At 36.0% G+C, this 18,416-nt stretch overlaps 1 protein-coding gene across 5 annotated transcripts in view; it reads right to left on the reverse strand.

Annotated features, from left to right (window-relative positions):
- Window positions 1–18,416, reverse strand: part of TNKS2 (tankyrase 2) — a 63,365-nt gene that overhangs the window by 16,040 nt on the left and 28,909 nt on the right. For 4 of the 5 annotated variants that reach the window (XM_082423636.1, XM_082423637.1, XM_082423635.1 and 1 more), the window contains 10 exons: window positions 17,719–17,890; window positions 15,593–15,672; window positions 11,440–11,585; window positions 10,256–10,421; window positions 9,265–9,484; window positions 6,389–6,498; window positions 5,491–5,679; window positions 3,358–3,610; window positions 2,285–2,367; window positions 1,080–1,200 (listed from right to left, as the gene is read on the reverse strand). In XM_082423636.1, coding sequence (XP_082279762.1) covers window positions 1,080–1,200; window positions 2,285–2,367; window positions 3,358–3,610; window positions 5,491–5,679; window positions 6,389–6,498; window positions 9,265–9,484; window positions 10,256–10,421; window positions 11,440–11,585; window positions 15,593–15,672; window positions 17,719–17,890 — 1,540 coding nt within the window. The remainder of the gene's footprint in view (window positions 1–1,079; window positions 1,201–2,284; window positions 2,368–3,357; window positions 3,611–5,490; window positions 5,680–6,388; window positions 6,499–9,264; window positions 9,485–10,255; window positions 10,422–11,439; window positions 11,586–15,592; window positions 15,673–17,718; window positions 17,891–18,416) is intronic. The other variant, XM_082423638.1, reaches the window with a different exon arrangement.

An 18,416-nucleotide genomic window follows, 5' to 3' on the forward strand; every position in this document is an offset into this window, starting at 1 on the left:
CCAGACCAGGGCTCGAACTCGTATCCCCTGCATTGGCAGGCAGATTCTCAACCACTGCGCCACCAGGGAAGCCCCTTCCCTCTTCTTTATCTCATAAAATTTTGTCTTCTATACTAGAAATATCCAAGACTATCTCGCATTTTAAATGTTTTGCCCCAGTTCCTATCAGGCAAGTAAAGTGCATCTACCTTTAATCAATTCTATTCCAGAATTCCAGTTTAAAACATTCTTAGCTTGAATCACCTGATTTTCAAAGCTCTCTTTTTTCTTCTTCAAGAGATGGACCCATCCTGGCTAGCATACATCCTTCCCTAAAAATTCTCTCATTTTTGCTAATGGGGGTTTGTCTTTAACCACAGTTGTACAGCCAGGTCTTCAATTACAGGATGCTTCTGACCCTGGGGTACATCACTCCCTCAGTTTAACAATGAACTTAAAATGTGGTTCTGACACCTAAAATAATTCATCTTTTATACCCAAGACCTGATATACAGGAAGTGTGAATATCTATTGAACAAATGCAATTTGCATTTTCCTAACGTATCAACATTCAAGAGAAATAAAATATTATTCAACTTTGTTTCGCTAAGTTTCTTTAGTTGCAACATTACTGTTCCCCAATATTTTTACTGCAAGTGTTTAGAATTTAACTATTTACAACAAAAGAGATTCACAACATTATTTTATGGGCAGGCCTGAACACCTAGTCATTACCTATTATATTACAATAAGATATTAGATATCCAAGTTTCAGATCTTTTAGAACCATACAATTTTTGAGCTGCAATAACTTCAGAAATAAGTGAATGGAAATAACGGAAAAAATTTCAGAGATAAAGCAACACCCACATTTCTGAATGGCCCAGACATTTCACTTAGGTTCACAGAGTTAAAGGTAGCAGCTCAGGAAGCTTAACAGTGGTAGATTTAAGATTCGATCCCAGGTTTCTGGAATCCTACTCAGTACGCTTATTAAGTGGACTCTCTGTTGCAGATTTTAAAATGATCATTTATTAAGTTGAGGGCTGCCTTTGTGCAAGCTGTTAAACTGATGATAGCAATGACTTAAAATGAAATACCTTGTTGCCCAGAGATAAGTCTCTCAACTCCTTTAATTAGTTTGTGTCTATGTCCATAAGCATTGATTCCAATCTCCTTCAGCTCCTTGTGCCCCATCTCAACTAATACATCCAAAGTGATCTTACAAAAGAGAATGAAACTGTTTAGAAGACTTGTTTGGAAGACATTCATATATTGGTGTTCTCACAATGTATTAGACTTATACATTTATTTCAAATTATTTTGAACAGATTAGAAATGAAAGCACACCAGTTGTTAGACTGAAACTGAAAAGTTGCAGCTAATTAAACAGAAAGTTGAGTCATGAACTACCAAAAATATCATTATTTTCATTTAATATAAGAACCTGAGCAGAACTAAACTGCAAAACAAAAATGCATTTTCAAATTAGCCACATTTAGGCACACTATTTTACCGTCATTCTGCATCCAACCTATTTACACAATGTCTTAATGTAATGTTCCTACAGACTCTGGACTATGCTAACTGATAACTTGAGCATCATTGTTCAAACTAAGTCTTTTACCTCAAATATATTATTCCCATTTTGTGAAACTTAAGACATTCTTTAAAATGCTGCTTTTTTTTTTTTTTACAAATCTTCCATGAAGCTTTCCCTGAACAGTCCAGCTTGTAGTAACTCTTTTTTTCTTATAATTTCTATGCCAGAAACTTGACTCTTTATATGTTCTTGGTATAGCTCCCTAACTAGATCGCAAGTTCCTTAGGGGTGCAAGTCTATAATAATTATATTTTCTGGACTCAAAAAATCAGTAAATGTATTCTGACAGAATACTTTAAATTAGGACTGTTCTAGAAACGCCCAGATACATAGTTTGTGTGTCTATGTATCTCCCCATAGTGGCTAGCGAAGTGTCGGGCTTAGAGTGGGTAGTGACTGACACAACAAAATTGAACAAACTGAGCTCAAGGATAATTTACTTTTAAGAAATGAATACGCTAAACTTACTCGAGAAAGCTATTTTATTGCTACTACACAAGAAACAATTTTTATGTGCTAATAAACTAAATGGATATTCCAAGAACAAGCCAAATTAGAAGACTGACTGATTTCCAGTCTCTTAAAAAAACATCCTTTTCACCCCTCAATAGGCTGAATGGTTCAGGGCATTTCAAGTATGTTCTATTTTCCCCTTGAGGTTCCCCCAAACACCAAACCAAGCAAAACAACTCATGTACTTACCTGTTCTCTCTCAAATATATCCATTAGGTGTTCAAGTCCAAGATTCCTTACAAACTGAGTTATGCTAAAATCTACTCCTGGAACTAGAAAATTAAAAAAATCACAGTAAACAAAATTTCATATCAGAATAATGTATATCAACATTATAACAGCAAAGTTTTGTGACATTATTACATGCATGAAGAATGTAAAGATGAAGCAAAATATTAACAGCCGTTTGGGATATAATATTAAACTTAACATCAAAAATCGCAAGGAGAAAGCTATAAAATTTCAACATTATTAGAAGAAAAGAGTTAACCAATGAGGCACTCTCATGTTACAAAGAAATCTTTTCTTTTTAAGAAATTTTATTTTTAATTGTATCTTTAAAATGTTTCCATACAGCTTAAATAAAATGTTATATGTCAATTATATCTCAATTAAAAAAGCAAAGTTTCCCTATCTTTGAAGAGGTAAGCTATTTTACAAAAAAAGTTTATGAAAACAAGTTCCAGTGTCGCATAGGGTGAGATCAATTTTGACAGGTAAAAGGTAAAGAGACCGTAGGTATGTGTCTTTTTTTCTTTTCTTTTCTTTTTTTTTGGCTGTGCCACATGGCTTGTGGGATCTTAGTTCCCCAACCAGGGACTGAATCTAGGCCCACAGCAGTGAGAGCGCTGAGTCCTAACCACTGGACTGCCAGGGAATTCCCTTTCTTTTCAAAAAATGATGTTCAAAATTAGGTATTTTGATGTGGGGTTAAAAGTATTTCATAATTCTGTAACAATACACTGGAAGAGATAAATAAAGGCGTAAGTACTCAACCAAAAGGACTTCTATACCTTTCAAAAAGTATGTTTACATCTAAAGAGTAGGTTAGCAGCAGAACACTCATCAAGTCTCATCACGGAGGGAGAAAGTTTCATTAGGAATTCTAATACTAATGTAAAGAAAACAATAAAAGGCTAAAACTTTTAGGCTATGTTAATCTGATACTAACAGTTGTATCTAAGGTTAAAAAAATGGTTTTTTAGTAATCCAAATGACAAATATGTGGCTACAATACCAATTATTTTGGCTGAATGTCTCACCTTCCTTTTTCTCCAAACTGGAAGCACCCTCTGTTCCACTTGAACTAACTACTGAAGACAGTTCAGAAAAACTGCCAGATAAGTTGTCAAGACTGCTGGCTGCAGAAAGGCTTGATGGGCTGGATGGCCCTGAAGACAGAGCATCTGCAGTGGCTCCTGGGCTTCTCACGCCATTAAGCACTTGAGATTTATAACATGAAGGCAGAGCAGAAGGGGGCATGGCTGCTGTCAGGAGAGCACTGACATCATCTGCCTAGGGTATATGTCAGAGAGATGAAATCTGCAATAAGCAAGTTTTAAAATTCTATACTATACCCAATAGAACGCATTAAAAAATATGACAAAAACCCAGCAGATTTGCACTAGAATTGCTTATTATATAAAAACTATTTTAAAAAGTGAACCAAATAATAATATTCAGCTATTAAACATAAAACATAATACAGAACACATCTTCTGAGACATACAAAATAAAACTGTTAAATGTGGCAAAGCAAGAAAAAAAATCCTAAGATATCATGATTGAAAAGCACTGAAATGAATTTTAGAAATATAAATTTTAAAAAGATTTAAAAACTTTTTTTTTTTGATTTAAAAACTTTTAAAGGCATTCTGAAGACGTAATTCAATCTACATAGAACTTTAGCAAACAGAATGAGTTTTTTGTTTTTTGAAAATACTCAGTAATATATTTGTTCCTCAAAATTGAACATTTGGAAGGGTAGGAAAAAAGATAATCATTTTAATCAAATCTGCTAGAATGGAAAAAAAAATCCCAACTTTACTGGTATATTAATTTAATAAGTAACAAATAACTATTCTTTAACAATGCTCAATTAAGACACTAAGTAATTAACATTCAGCAAGAAGTAAACAGTACTTGTTTTCATGGCTTTTCATTTATACTGCCTTTTCAATCCTCACCTTTTTCTTCCCCTGAATCTGAGGACTCCCATGACACACATAGTTGGTATCTAACACTTAAAAGTAACATTAGCACAATTTATTGGGTGCTTTTTATGTACTTGATACCACGCTGAGGACTTTAAATACATCACCTCATTTAATTTTCATATTAACCAGATATATTTTACCTGCATTTGGAGATTAAGTAACTGAGGTTTTGAGGTTAGGCAACTTGCAAGACTGCACAACTGAAAGTGGTAGAGCTGGAATTCTAAGGCAGGTCTGTTTGACTCTAAAACCCATGCATGTTCTCAGTGCACCCTGTTTCAACGTCACTTAATTATATCTAGTGGACTAACGTATGTGCAGACTGAATTAGAAAAGTTCACTTCTAAGGTAGTTTGGAACTGGAAGGATATTTCCCTTAAGAAATAATGTTGCAAATATGGCTGGGTTGTCAGCCTGCTGAGAAAATTCTATCCAACCCCCAATGCAGCTGAACTAAATCAGCTTCTCAACGTAACTTGCAACAGTGGAATCTCAGTAGAAAGCAGTGTGCAGAAGAGACTCCCCTTCCTCTCCACCTCAAGAAGAATTTCTTCCCCTTTTCCCTCCCCTGCTCTGGGTCAATGTCCTCAGTGGCAGAGGCAAGAGAAGCAACTGCATCACAGTGGCCAAAGCAGAGGTTGGAGGCCACAATGGAGACACCTACAGGAGTTTCCTTGGGAGAGGAAAGAAAAAAAGACTTCCCATGGAGAACTGGAGGAACAAACTTGTTTCATGAACAGTTTTGGTGGGGTAAGCAATAAAATCTTTGGGATGAGGCTGTGCTGGGAGGGAAGAAAATCTCTATAAAGGCAGGCTTTGCGGCTGCACCCTGAAGGCCATGTTCCCAGCTGGGGAAGTTCATAAAGACCCATGGGCTTGTACCATCTTGTGCCCTATGCACTGTAACAGCATCCACTGAGGGCCTTGCCTGCTTGTTTCCTAACTAATGTAAGCAGCTATACCTTATACTTCTTTTTCCCATTTCTAAAAGTACTCAGCTTACAGTAACTGATAATTCTATTATTTACTCATTATATTTTAATACCAAAGAGGTCTAAAATTTAAATCGGGCTAAAAGCCAGATTTTGCCACATTCACCATAAAGACATTTTATATATACCAAGTGAATTTTAAAAAGTCAGGAAAGCACTGAGATTTTTCAAAGAGCCCATCACTTACTGAAACTAAATCTAAAGGTGTTTGTCCTTCCTGATTTTTAAGAGTTGGATCAGCTCCATGGGCCAACAATAAAGCACAAAGCTGTGTTCGTCCCTTTTGGGCTGCTTCGTGCAAAGGTGTGAAAGCCCATTTGTCCGTAGCATTGACACATGCATTATACTTTATTAGTAAAGCTGCTACATCTACATGCTGTAAAAGAAAATACTCCTGTTACAGTCGGAAATATTATTTTATCGTACTTTAGTTCTTAAAAAGAAACCAGCTATATACCTATTTTTCCAGTTTCAAACTTACTCTAGAATGAAAAACTGTGTTTTCCCCCCATCATCATAATTTATGGGTAGCTGATTAAAAATTACAGTAGTAGACATTTACCTAACTTGAGAAAATATCTAGAAAATAGTTAGGCATTCTACACAGGAAGGAACTAAATTAATAGGACTTTAACAGTTTCTAATTTATTTAAGTGTTAAAACTGCTAAACATCAATTTATAAACCAGCAGCCTTCCTTAATTAATCAACTGAAGATGGTCAATACTGATTGTTAACATTCAAGGCTATTGTAAGTCAGGAACAACGCATCTCATCTCTACAGATTCGTATGAATCCCAGTGGAGTTTCTGAGCACCAGCAAATAAACAAAATCACCAACATCTCACTGAAAATAAGAGATATGTGCTAAGGAAGGTAATACAACAAAAGACAAAATGTGCTGCATGTCACACGGCAAGCTATAATAGATTCGGAATTGAAACTTGGAAGTTATTTAACCTCTTTAGCTCTCATATTTACTTCTCTATAAAATGAGAAAGTCAAACTAAATTCCTTTTGAATTGTAATACTGATTTTCACTTTGAAAATTTCAGACATTTTTAAAGGTAACACGAAAGTACTTACCCCATAAGATGCTGCATTGTGTAAAGGAATAAGTCCTCCTTTGTCTTGAGCATTCACATCAGCTCCATGTTGTAGCAGATACTCTGCAACTTCTAAGTTATTATAACCAGCTAATTTAGAAAAAAAGTAAAATTACTTGTTAATATAAAAAATAGCTACATATATGTATATATCTATATATAAAGAATAGATAGGATTTTAAAAATAAGAGATTTTTATAGAAATCTGAAATTCTCCAATGGAGTCTGTTAAAGATTTATCTTATTAAAAAAAAATTGCCCACTGGCCTCAAGTTGGAAGCTTTCAGTAATGATACCCATTTGTTTTGGAGACTCTAAAGTTATATTGACTGATATACTTAAATCTTTCCTTTTAAAACCTTCTTACCAAAGCCCCTGCTTTCATGGTTGTTGTATACACAACTTCCTGAACTCAGGTACATGGTCTCAAGGCTGCAAGCAAAAGGCATCCAATCATATAAAAGCCAAGTTAGGAACACAACTGGCTGGCAGAGCAGAAGACAACACACCAGTGTGGGTCTCAGGGCCCCATTTCCCCAGAAGGCCACAAGGACATGCTTTTTGCTAGAGAGAATGTAAGGGTGTATATCTCTACAAGCAGCAGAATCTATTGCTGCAAAAGCCATGAAGTAATAAAACTTAGTATTTTATAAATGTACCGTAACCTCCCAGCTGTCATTTTGGGAACTGTCAGCTATCTTAGTAAATGTATGCTCACAGTAAAGTATGTGTATTTTATTTGACACATAATCAATAGTTTGAAAGCAAATCTGGAACTTAATTTTGTCAACATAAAACCAGGTATCACTTGAAACTATAAAATAGTTCAAAGTATTTAAGTCATTCATTTTTACGGTAGTTTTCAGCCTTTTGCTGAAAGATCTAAAGCAAAAAAAAAAAAAAAAAAAAAATTTAGTAAGATCAAGTAAAGAAAAACAAAACTACAAGACTACCATAAGCTAAATACTACACCAAATCCAAAAGTCCTTCCAGAGCTCAAGGTATAATACCACATAAGTAAAAAACATTTTGTGTATACAATGTATTTGCCACTTACAAAGAACACAGACTTAAATAGTAATATTAAATTTTCTAGGTAAGCTACCATAAAAATACAAAGCTAATATACGTAATTATGCACAGCACAATTCGAATCAGAGGTCAGGCCACATCTTGTCTTACCTGGGCTAGAAACTCCTGATTGCCAGTGGAAGAAGAAAAGCTTTACCTCGCTTCGTTAGCATTTGTGGCTTATCACTTTTAGTGCACTTTTAATGCTCTAAAAGACACATAGACGGAGTAATTCTTTTCCTTTGCCAGTGGGGTTCCAACTTACATGGGGTCATAATTTAAAGGTAAAAACCACATACACTAAAATTATCTCTTAAGGGACTTCCCTGGCAGTCCAGTGGTTGGGACTCAGCACTTCCATTGCAGGGGGCCCGGGTTCAACACCTGGTTGGGGAACTAAGAGCCTACATGCTGCACAAGGCGTGGCCAAAAAACACAACCAAAAAAACCCCCAAAACAACAAAAACCTAGGAACATAGTTGCTCACACTGTGAGACTGAAAGGAACTGAGAGAAGAGTAAACTTACACCTCCTACATTACACAAGGTGGCAGAAACACCTGCATTCCTTTTTTTTCTCTTTTCAAACCACATGTATTTAGATAAAACTTGTATGAGTCAAATGTGCCTATGACGCAACTCCACTAAAGTATTAGTTGTAGCTCAGTGATTTTAATGGCCCATTCCCTAGCATCTTATTTTTTTATTTTTTTAAAAGGAATATGCATTTGTAACTTTGTTTTTATTTTAAAAAAATATTTTGGCCAAGTGGCATGCAGGATCTTAGTTCCCTGACCAGGGATTGAACCCGTGCCTCCTGCAGTGGAAACATGGAGTCTTAACCACTGGACCGCCAGGGAAGTCCCCCTAGCATCTTCAGTGCAGCTCAAAAAGCTGTGCTGAAATCACAATGCTGCATTACATGCAGTGAAGACAAAGATACATTGCGCCAATTTTATGAGTGAAAACTTAGAACAAATGTTTTGTACTCAACTGTATTCCCCAAATATTCTGTGTTGAAGCCCTAACCACTAGTACCTTAGAATGTGACTGTATTTGGAGATAAAGCCTTTCAAGAGATAATTAAGTTAAAACAAGGCCATTAGGGTCAACCCTAATTTAATGTGACTGTTGTCCTTATAAGAGGAGGAGATAGGACATAGAGACACCAGTGATGCACATACACAGAGAAAAGGCCACGTGAGGCCCCAGAGAGAAGGTGGCCATCTGAAAGCCAAGGAGAGAGGCCTCAGAAGAAACCAATCCTGCCAACATTTCCAGAACGGAGAAAATACATTTCTGTTGTTTAAGCCACCTAGTCTGTGGTAATTTGTTAAGGCAGGCCTTACAAACTAATATGACAAATGACAAGAAGTTTATGTAACTTCTGGAAGTCTTTAAAGATTTTTTCTGCTTATGCTTAACAGCTATCATTAGAAGAATGGAAAGATTTAGCGTTCCATGAGGATGGCCAGCTCAGCAGGCCTACTTTTAAAGTTTCTGTAGCCAAAACACACTCACAAAGATGATTCAAACAATACGATGACCTGGAATAAAGGTTCCAAAGCACATGGTGACTGGCAGAGCCTCTTTTGATTGTTCTTAATGAATGTAACATGCTAGTGCTAAAGTGAACATGGCCCTGTACAAATACACTAGAGTATAATTGTTGTATTAGAAGATACTTGATTTGAATCTTTCAAATTTACTTACAGGAAATATTGTACTCGGGTAAAACGAATCTTAGATGTCACCAGCCTAAATCTGTGACACTTCATTCACTTACCTGCTAAATGTAAAGGTGTTGAATGTCGGCCTTGGGTATCACGGCAATTCACATTATCTGGTGAAGACAACTTCTTTACTCTGGCTAAACAACCCTTCTTGGCAGCATCCAACAAAGCTGCATCTCCCCTAAGTAGATCTTGAATATCTGTATCTCCATCTTTAACGAGATCCAAGGGAGTATTTCCATCTCTATTTTTCTTTGTGGGGTCTGCACCATGCTGGGCATGTGAAAAACAGAAAGGGAGGAATTAGCTTAAGTTTGCCCTTGGTCAATGAGAAAATATTCAATGTAACGATACCAAAGCAAACTATTTTTTTTTTAAAACATCTTTATTGGAGTATAATTGCTTTACAATGGTGTGTTAGTTCCTGCTTTATAACAAAGTGAATCAGCTACACATATACATATATCCCCATATCTCCTCCCTCTTGCGTCTCCCTCCCACCCTCCCTATCCCACCCCTCTAGGTGGTCACAAAGCACTGAGCTAAAGAAAACTATTTTATACAGAGACTCTACCTTAAAGGTTAACGTGACTGTTAATAACGCTTAATTTAATACATAAAAAATTACAACAAAAAATACAGAGGCACTTAAATATTACTGGGCTTTAACAATGCAATAATATAGTCAAAATTTTAAACTACATTCAAAACAAGGTAGTATTTCACTAAAAATTACCTTTCACATATGCTATTTTTAGTTTTCACAAACATATTTCAATGTTCATATAAAGTATAAATTTAACTATACTCTTTTTACTGTACAATATCTACACTGGTACCAGTACAGATAAACCAGTACTATCAATTTCATTAGTACTAAATAAACCTGGCTTATACTGTTCATGACATTTATTCTGAAATCTAGGTACAGAATTAGATTTTTGCTTCCTACCCCCTAACTAGTTTAAGTTTATATTAGAATTATTAGAAATATCATAAACATATTCCACATAATATACCCTGTCCATAAGTATTTAAATATACCTGGAGCAGAAGTTTGCAAATTTCATATTTTCCTTTTGCTGCAGCTTCATGTAAAGGTGTAAATTTCCATAAGTCTGCTACATTAACTACTGCTCCATGCTTAACAAGAAGTTCTGCAACTTCATAATGTCCATAAGAACATGCATTGTGCAAAGGTACAAGGCCTCTGAAAAGTTAAATAAGCAACACAACACAAAGATATATTTTAATTTAAATAATTACATACAGCTGATAAATTTCTTGACCTGCATAAGAAATTTCACTGATTTAAATTTATAGAACCTAAATTTATTGAAAGCAGAAATGGAATTACTTTGGGGCGGGGGGGGTAGGCAGAGAGGACATTTTAAAAATATTTAAAATTGCAGAGAACATAACAAACGTCTATTTTGCAATATCTAGAATTAAGAATATTCTATTCTATTCTATGGCCATGCAGCGCAGCTTATGGGATTTTTAGTTCCCTGACTAGGGGTCAAATCCGGGGCCACGGCAGTGAGAGCACTGAGTCCTAACCACTCAACTGCCAGGGAATTCCCAAGAATTATATACATATATATATATTTTTTTTCTTCTTTTTTTACATCTTTATTGGAGTGTAATTGCTTTACAATGGTGTGTTAGTTTCTGCTTTATAACAAAGTGAATCAGTTATACATATACATATATCCCCATATCTCTTCCCTCTTGCGTCTCCCTCCCTCCCACCCTCCCTATCCCACCCCTCTAGGTGGTCACAAAGCACCAAGCTGATCTCCCTGTGCTATGCGGCTGCTTCCCACTAGCTATCAGTTTTACATTTGGTAGTGTATATATGTCCATGCCACTCTCTCACTTTGTCCCAATTACATATTTTTAAAGAAAAGTAACTTTAAGATAAACTGGAAGAATTCAAGTATCCTCAATGCAAACTGAAAAATTTACCACATTAAAAATCAGCATCACACTATTGTTGTAATCTCCTTGGCCATTACAAAATTACAAGGCATTATGCAACTAAGTCTTTATATAAATGCTACTCATCATAAAATCTTAACTGAAATTAAGAAGCTATATTTAAGCCAGTTAGGAAACAGACTTCTCTGAAAATAAAAGAACTACCATCTATCATAAAAATGTTTTCAGATTTTCCTAAAAAGGTCAGATAAAGGAACAGAGAGGCCATGGCAATTGTTGGTACTTGCCCTTTATCTTTAGCGTGCACATCAGCTCCGTGTTGCAGCAGATATTCCACCACAGACACCCGATTATAGCCAGCTGCAAAATGGAGTGGCGTAGACTGACGCCCTTCAATGTCTCTGCAGTTGACACTCTGAACAGTACACAATTTCTATAGGACACAACACAGTATACACATGATGTTACATATTCCGACTTGTTTTCATTCATTTAGTAGAAATTTCAAATGTCTGATTTATTTTCTTGTCTCATCATATCAGTATTCTCATACACATGATGCTACATATTCTGACTTGTTTTCATTCATTTAGTAGAAATTTCAAATGTCTGATTTATTTTCTTGTTTCATCATATCAGTATTTTCAGAAACTCTTTGCTATTTATTCTTCTTATTTCATCTTATCATTTATTGGAAATCCCTCTGGTCCTCTTATCTATAATCATCTACTTTTGCTAAAGCTAGTAGGTAAATTTTATTATTACCATTACTGCTATATACATAAAGGTAACGCAAGTACCTGAAAGCAATCATAGCTTTCATTTTGTGACAAATATATGTAGAGATACACTGGATCATAGAAGCATGATGGCATCACCTGGGAACTTGTTAAAAACTCAGATTCTCAGACTCCCACCTACTGAATCAGAATCTGCATTCTGACACAATCTCTAGGTGATCTGTAAGCACATTAACGTTTGAGAAGTACTGTTCTAGAACAGTAGTTCTTAAACTTTCATGTGCAGTGGGTCCAACCTCCAGATTTCCTAATCCAGTATGTCTGAGATGGGGCCTGAGCAGTTGCATTTCTAACAAGCTCGCAGCTGATGCTGATGCTGGCAGTCGAGGAATTACACTTAGAGAATTATACTGTACTATATGGAATGAATTAACTAATAGAATGCTATTGGTTAGGTACCATCCTTGGGAGAATTAAAGTCACTCAAAGAATTCTTTTGTGTTTTGTTGGTTCAGATGAGGAAGTCTAGCTGAGAAAGGCTGTCAGAGTAACACTCAAAATACTCGAGTATTTTCCATGAAAAGTATGAACATTTGGGGAAGGAAAGCAACAGAGATAATAAATCATGGTGTTCAAAAAAAAGTCAAAGGAGTATTTTAGTAAAGAATATTAGTAAAAACCCTTCCCTTCCCCCCCTTTTTTAAACTACCCTACCCTAAAAGCAGGGATAACTTTAAGTCTAATAAACCAAAGGAGCCAGCTATCAGTGGATTTATCTCAACAGGTTTAGTAACAGGTCTGATAAAGCTCTTCAGTGCTTCCCAAACAAGATATATACATTCAGGGTCCCACCACTGAGAAACAGTGTTTCATGGGTCTGAAGCCAGGCTCTAGGAGTGAGTATTTTTTAACATGTGTCAAGTGCTGCTAGGTTTGGTAGGTATCACTGGCCACTCTAATTCCCTAGCTCTCAAGTTTAATTTTGTCCACTCAGACAAGTTTTCTAATAGTAGGTGTCCAAAAAGTATCTAGCCTGATAGCTCACCAGTAAACAAACACAACCAAGCACATAATTAAGTGTTCATTGGGTAATATGTCCCAGTGATTCATACCAAGCCACCTGTCTAGAGATATACAAGGAATAGAAAGGTTGTTGGAGATAAATTTCCTCTAAGTGACTTTATTATTTAATTAATTAATTAATTAAATTTATTTATTTGGCTGTGTTGGGTTTTCATTGCTGCGCATGAGCCTTCTCTAGTTGTGGTGAGCAGGGGCTACTCTTCATTGCAGTGCACGGACTTCTTACTGCGGTGGCTTCTCTTGCTGCAGAGCACGGGCTCTTGGCACGTGGGCTTCAGTAGTTGTGGTACGCGGGCTTAGCAGTCGTGGCTCGTGGGCTCTAGAGCACAGGCTCAGTAGTTGTGGCACACGGGCTTAGTTGCTCCGCGGCATGTGGGATCTTCCTGGACCAGGGCTCGAACCCGTGTCCCCTGCCTTGGTAGGCGGATTCTTAACCACTGTGCCAGCAGGGAAGTCCCTCCTCTAAGTGACTTTTAAAGCAGAGGTAAGGGAAGACAGCCTAATGACTATCACAGGGATAGAGGAAGGTCTTCCTCAATTCAATGGCATTATGTTATTCTCTAAGTCCAATTCCTGTCCCCAATCTCATCCTCTCTTCATCTATTTCTTCCTCTAGGCTTCTTCTATCTCTATGAGAACAAAGTCTGGTCTTTAATATTAGATGTACTGAATGTAGTTTTATGCTCTTTAACATATGTAAGTAGATGAGCATTACAATTTTTTATCACCACCTCCACCCCACACAAAAAAAAATCAGCTAGTTGACTCTAACTCCACCTGCCCAACTTATCACACTCCTCCAGGAAAAAACTAAGCTCACTACCCTTAACTCAAGTGATTTGTTTTTCCACAAGTCATTAGTCAGTAAGAGAAACAAAATCCCCCATTCAATATCATGTTAACCTTCTAATTAAGGGCATGAGAACGTAATTATAAAACAAGTCAAACAATAAAATTGCATAATAGCATTTTTCTTTCAAAAAATGAAGTTATTAAAAAAAAAAACCCTTAAGTTATTTGGAGATGACTGTACTACCTACACACATAAAGCAGTAGGAAAAGATCGCATGGACTTTTAAATCAACTTCCAGAAATCTCTTTATTTAAAAGGACAGTGAATAAATGTCCTCAGAGCTCAAGTTCTGATGAGGCCAACATTCACATTTTCTTCTCAGGAAATGTAAAACTGACTTTGTGGGGGTGGGTCTGTTCAGGATTAACAACACCATATAGAAATATAGTGAAATTGGTTGAAATAGAGACTTCCGACATGTATCAAATCAATAATTTTAGCTTTTTATAAAACTTATTACCTATCAATGCCCCCTCAAATAGGACCTAGCACTGTTTCGAAAGTCTGTGGGGGATGTGTTGGTGGGGAGGGAGGACACAACCGGGCTTTTCCCCCCCTCTTAGCTTTGGAAATTAAAATTAACATTATTGCATTACTAAAGAATTATCTGGGCTTCCCTGGTGGCACAGTGATTAAGAATTCGCCTGCCAATGAAGGGGACAGGGGTTCGATCCCTGGTCCGGGAAGATCCCACATGCCACAGAACAACTAAGCCCGTGTGCCACAACTACTGAGCCTGCGCTCTAGAGCCTGCGAGCCACAACTACTGAGCCCACGTGCCACAACTACCGAAGCCCGAGCGCCTAGAGCCCGTGCTCCGCAATGAGAAGCCACCGCAATGAGAAGCCAGCGCACCGCAACGAAGAGTAGCTCCCGCTCGCCGCAACTAGAGAAAGCCTGCACGCAGCGACGAAGACCCAATGCAGCCAAAAATAAAAAATAAAATAAAAGATTGTTTAAAAAAAAAAAAAAAGAATTATTTAATCATGAAACATGCCGAGTTAATTTTAATTTATATTAGTTGACTTGAAAAGCAGTCTTGCTCTTTCAAAATTTTAATCTTCTGAGTTATTTAGCTGGATATACAGTTTCTGTAGGTAACAGAAATATCTGGTATAGGTATTAAGACATTACATATGATTCTACAGTAAAATCAAAATTCGAGAAAAGGTTATTCTAGGGAAGACTGTTATAGGAGATGGGGGCCATAGACGGGCTCAAGTTGGCTCTTCTGAGAAAGAAAAAGAACATTTCAGTCCAGATAAATTGAAGATTATTAGGAGACAGTGGCTCTGAAAGGTGGTGACACTATATTATTACTATATTTAAACACTGGGTCCTCACAGAGGTAGAGGGGGCAAAGAAATGAAGAAACCATAAAAAATATATAGACGGAGGGATACATTGTTTAGTTTTCTTCCCTTCCTGTTTTATGTGTTATATGTAAACAATAATGGACAATAATTTCATACACCTTATTCTTTTAAAGGGACAAATGAATAGGTCCTTTAAAGAAAATGCATTCCCATAAACATGCAGTTTATTTAAATTTGTGACTATGATGTATTTATTGAGATGCATGTGAAACTAAGGTTTCTTTCATTACCCAATGACCCTTATTTGCAGAGCAGAACTAGATTAGCATTATTTACCTTTTAAAACAATGCACATATAACTAGATTTTTCATTTTTACAGTACAGATTCATTAAACACTGTCAAAATAAAAACACAAAAGTTAACAAAACCATAAGATTATGTCTTACTTTTACAGTTTCTACATCTCCAGCCTTTGCAGCCTCCAGCAATTGTCTGTCTGCCTCTGAATTACCTAATGGGATACCCTCTAAAAAGAAAGAGAAGTAAAGAGTGATTAACTCCCATTTGGAAGGTGGGACCAAGTTTTAAGGAAGGCATCTTATCTAAGAGTAAAGTTCTTTTTATAGTTTGGTGATAATTACATAGGGAATCTCCATGGTAGTAGGGGAAAAGCAATAAAAACTTTTTTGAAACATTACATATATGAAATGTATGTAGATGTGAATAATAATTATAAAATGAGATTTAAGCAATATAAAGGAACATAATATAATGAAAGATGGCTTGCCCTATAACCAAGTCAGTTGACTGGTGGTAAAGTATTAAATTAGGAGAGCAACAGCTAGATATCTAACCATGGTTCTGCCACTGACTAGCTACCTGAATTGGAGCAAGTCACTTGAACTTTCTAGGCCTCTGATTTTTCCAGTTCTAAAAAGAGAGAAGTTGGACTAGAAACATCTGAAGTTATTTTCAGGTCTGAAACTCTCTGTTTTATAGCTCATTTAAAATCTCATAGGAAAGGAAGAAAACATGTACCTTGTTCTCAGAACAAATAAACTTCAGATGGATTAAAGACGCTAAGTATAAAAAAATTAAACCTTAAAAATACTAAAAGAAAATATAGGTGAATATTTTTTGTCTTGGAGCAGAAAAGCATCTTAAAGCAGTATATCAAAGGCAGAAACAAAACTAATTTGGAAAAATATCTGTCAGGTAATAACACAGCATTAAACAAAATCATAGGCAAAGAACAAAATGGAAAAAATACTGCAACATAAATCTAAGAAATGCAAATTAAAATAATGAAATACTGGGCTTTTTTTTTCATCCATTAGTGGGCAAAGAGCAAATGGGGAGTTACACTGTCAATATTTCTATAATTTGCATTTTTAAAAGCGTCCATTACTTCTGTAATTCACATACGCGCACATAGACACACATTCACCCAAGGAAATGATTAAGAATCATAATACCTGGGGCTGACAAGGAAAACAGGTCCTGTCACATACTACTGGTAGGAATGTAAAATGGTACATAACAGCTTTTCTAGAAATGATTTAACAATTATGTTAACCTTGACTTGGAAATGCTACTTTGATAACTGACTCTAAGAAACTGGTTGGAAAGGTTAAGTAATAGCACTTAGTATAAAACTAGGAAGACTGTAAATGTCCATCACTAGGTAACTGAATAGGACTAATGTTATTACCCCCAAAACTGACACTGAAACAAATGCATGGTAAACGGGGAAGTAAAGGCAATTTTGAGAGCAGTCTTGTAGTTAGTTCACAATTTTAGAAGTTCACAGGAGATCTTATTAATCTGCCTTCATCTATTCAAGCAGTGTTTTTCTCAAAATGCAGTTTCCAGACCATAGGCATAAGGATCATCAAGGGTGACTATTAAAGGTACAAAAGGCTTGATCTGTTACATTTCTTCTCATTTGAGCTTTGATATGTCAAAGACACTCCATTAAATTCTAGTAAAATACAGAGATATAGGCAAAGACACTAAAATTTATGGGACCAGATTTCTAGGCTGAAATGTTTAACCTAGGCCAAATGTGTAGATATCTGATCTAAATTGATTTGATTTTAAAATGTAATAAGTATCAGTCCATTCAACAGTTACATGTAAGTCAAATAGTTGGTTACCTTGTACAAATTCTATATGCTTTATATGAAGGAGCTAAAAAAGAGTGAAGAGGCAGGGCGAGTCTTTAGAGTACTGTTTATCACTATGGTTGCTCTTCTAAGAGACATCATCTACCCTTTTCAGTTTTCCTTTCTTTAAAAAGAAATAGCAACTGTTGTGTCTCAATTTTAAAACCTTTCTAGATAAAAACTTAAGAGACAGCTATATACTCACAGAAGCTGGGCAGCAAATGCTACTGGAACAAACTCATAAAAGACTTACAACATTTGGGCATTGAGTACAATGAGTTGATGAAGAAGAAATAACAGCCAACAATTCTGAAAATTTTTCTTTTTACTACCAACTCCTACATGGTATGTGAAAAAAACTTAAAGGTTAATTTAAAAAATTATAATTTCACGGACGTATTCAATACCTTGAAGAAGTTGCTGCACGTTTTCATTTCCCATCTGTAAGGCAGTAAAGCCCTGAAGGGATATAATGTTAGGATCACACCCATAGCTTAGGAGTAGGCGACAGGTTTGTAGATGACCACAATGCGCAGCTCTGTGCAGAGAAGTCTGACCGAGATTATCCAGAGCATTAACCTTAACAATCAGAAAAAGGTGAAATTAGCCTGCAGTACAAAACTTAAGATGATCTAATCATGTATCCAGCACTTGTTACTAATTTAAAAATCTCAATTAATCTTTTATGAAGCCCATTATCCAGTGCCAAAGAAAGTATTTTTGCTCAAATCTAGAGTATAAATTCACCAATTCATGAAGGTCCAATTTTCAATTAAAAATATTGAATAACAGTTGTTTAGCATTGAAGTACTCAGAGATTCACCACATTTAGAGTGAGACACTGCCTAAGAAAGTCTAATGCATGTATTTTTATGGATCTCTGAGGTGCAGAAATGTGGAAACTAACCCCAAGATAACAGTCGGTAACAAAGCCAGAGACTAAATCAGCATTAAAATACTTATTTCTATTGGCTTAATCTTCTATCTTATTTTTCATGTAAAATATAATCTGTATGGATAAGGACACTATGGTATATTCACACAATGGAATACTTCTCAGCAATAAAAAGAACAAACTATTGATACGTGGTTCAATCTCCAAAAC

Source organism: Balaenoptera physalus (assembly GCF_965194825.1).
Source record: "Balaenoptera physalus genome assembly, chromosome: 14".
Taxonomy (NCBI): Eukaryota; Metazoa; Chordata; class Mammalia; order Artiodactyla; family Balaenopteridae; genus Balaenoptera; species Balaenoptera physalus.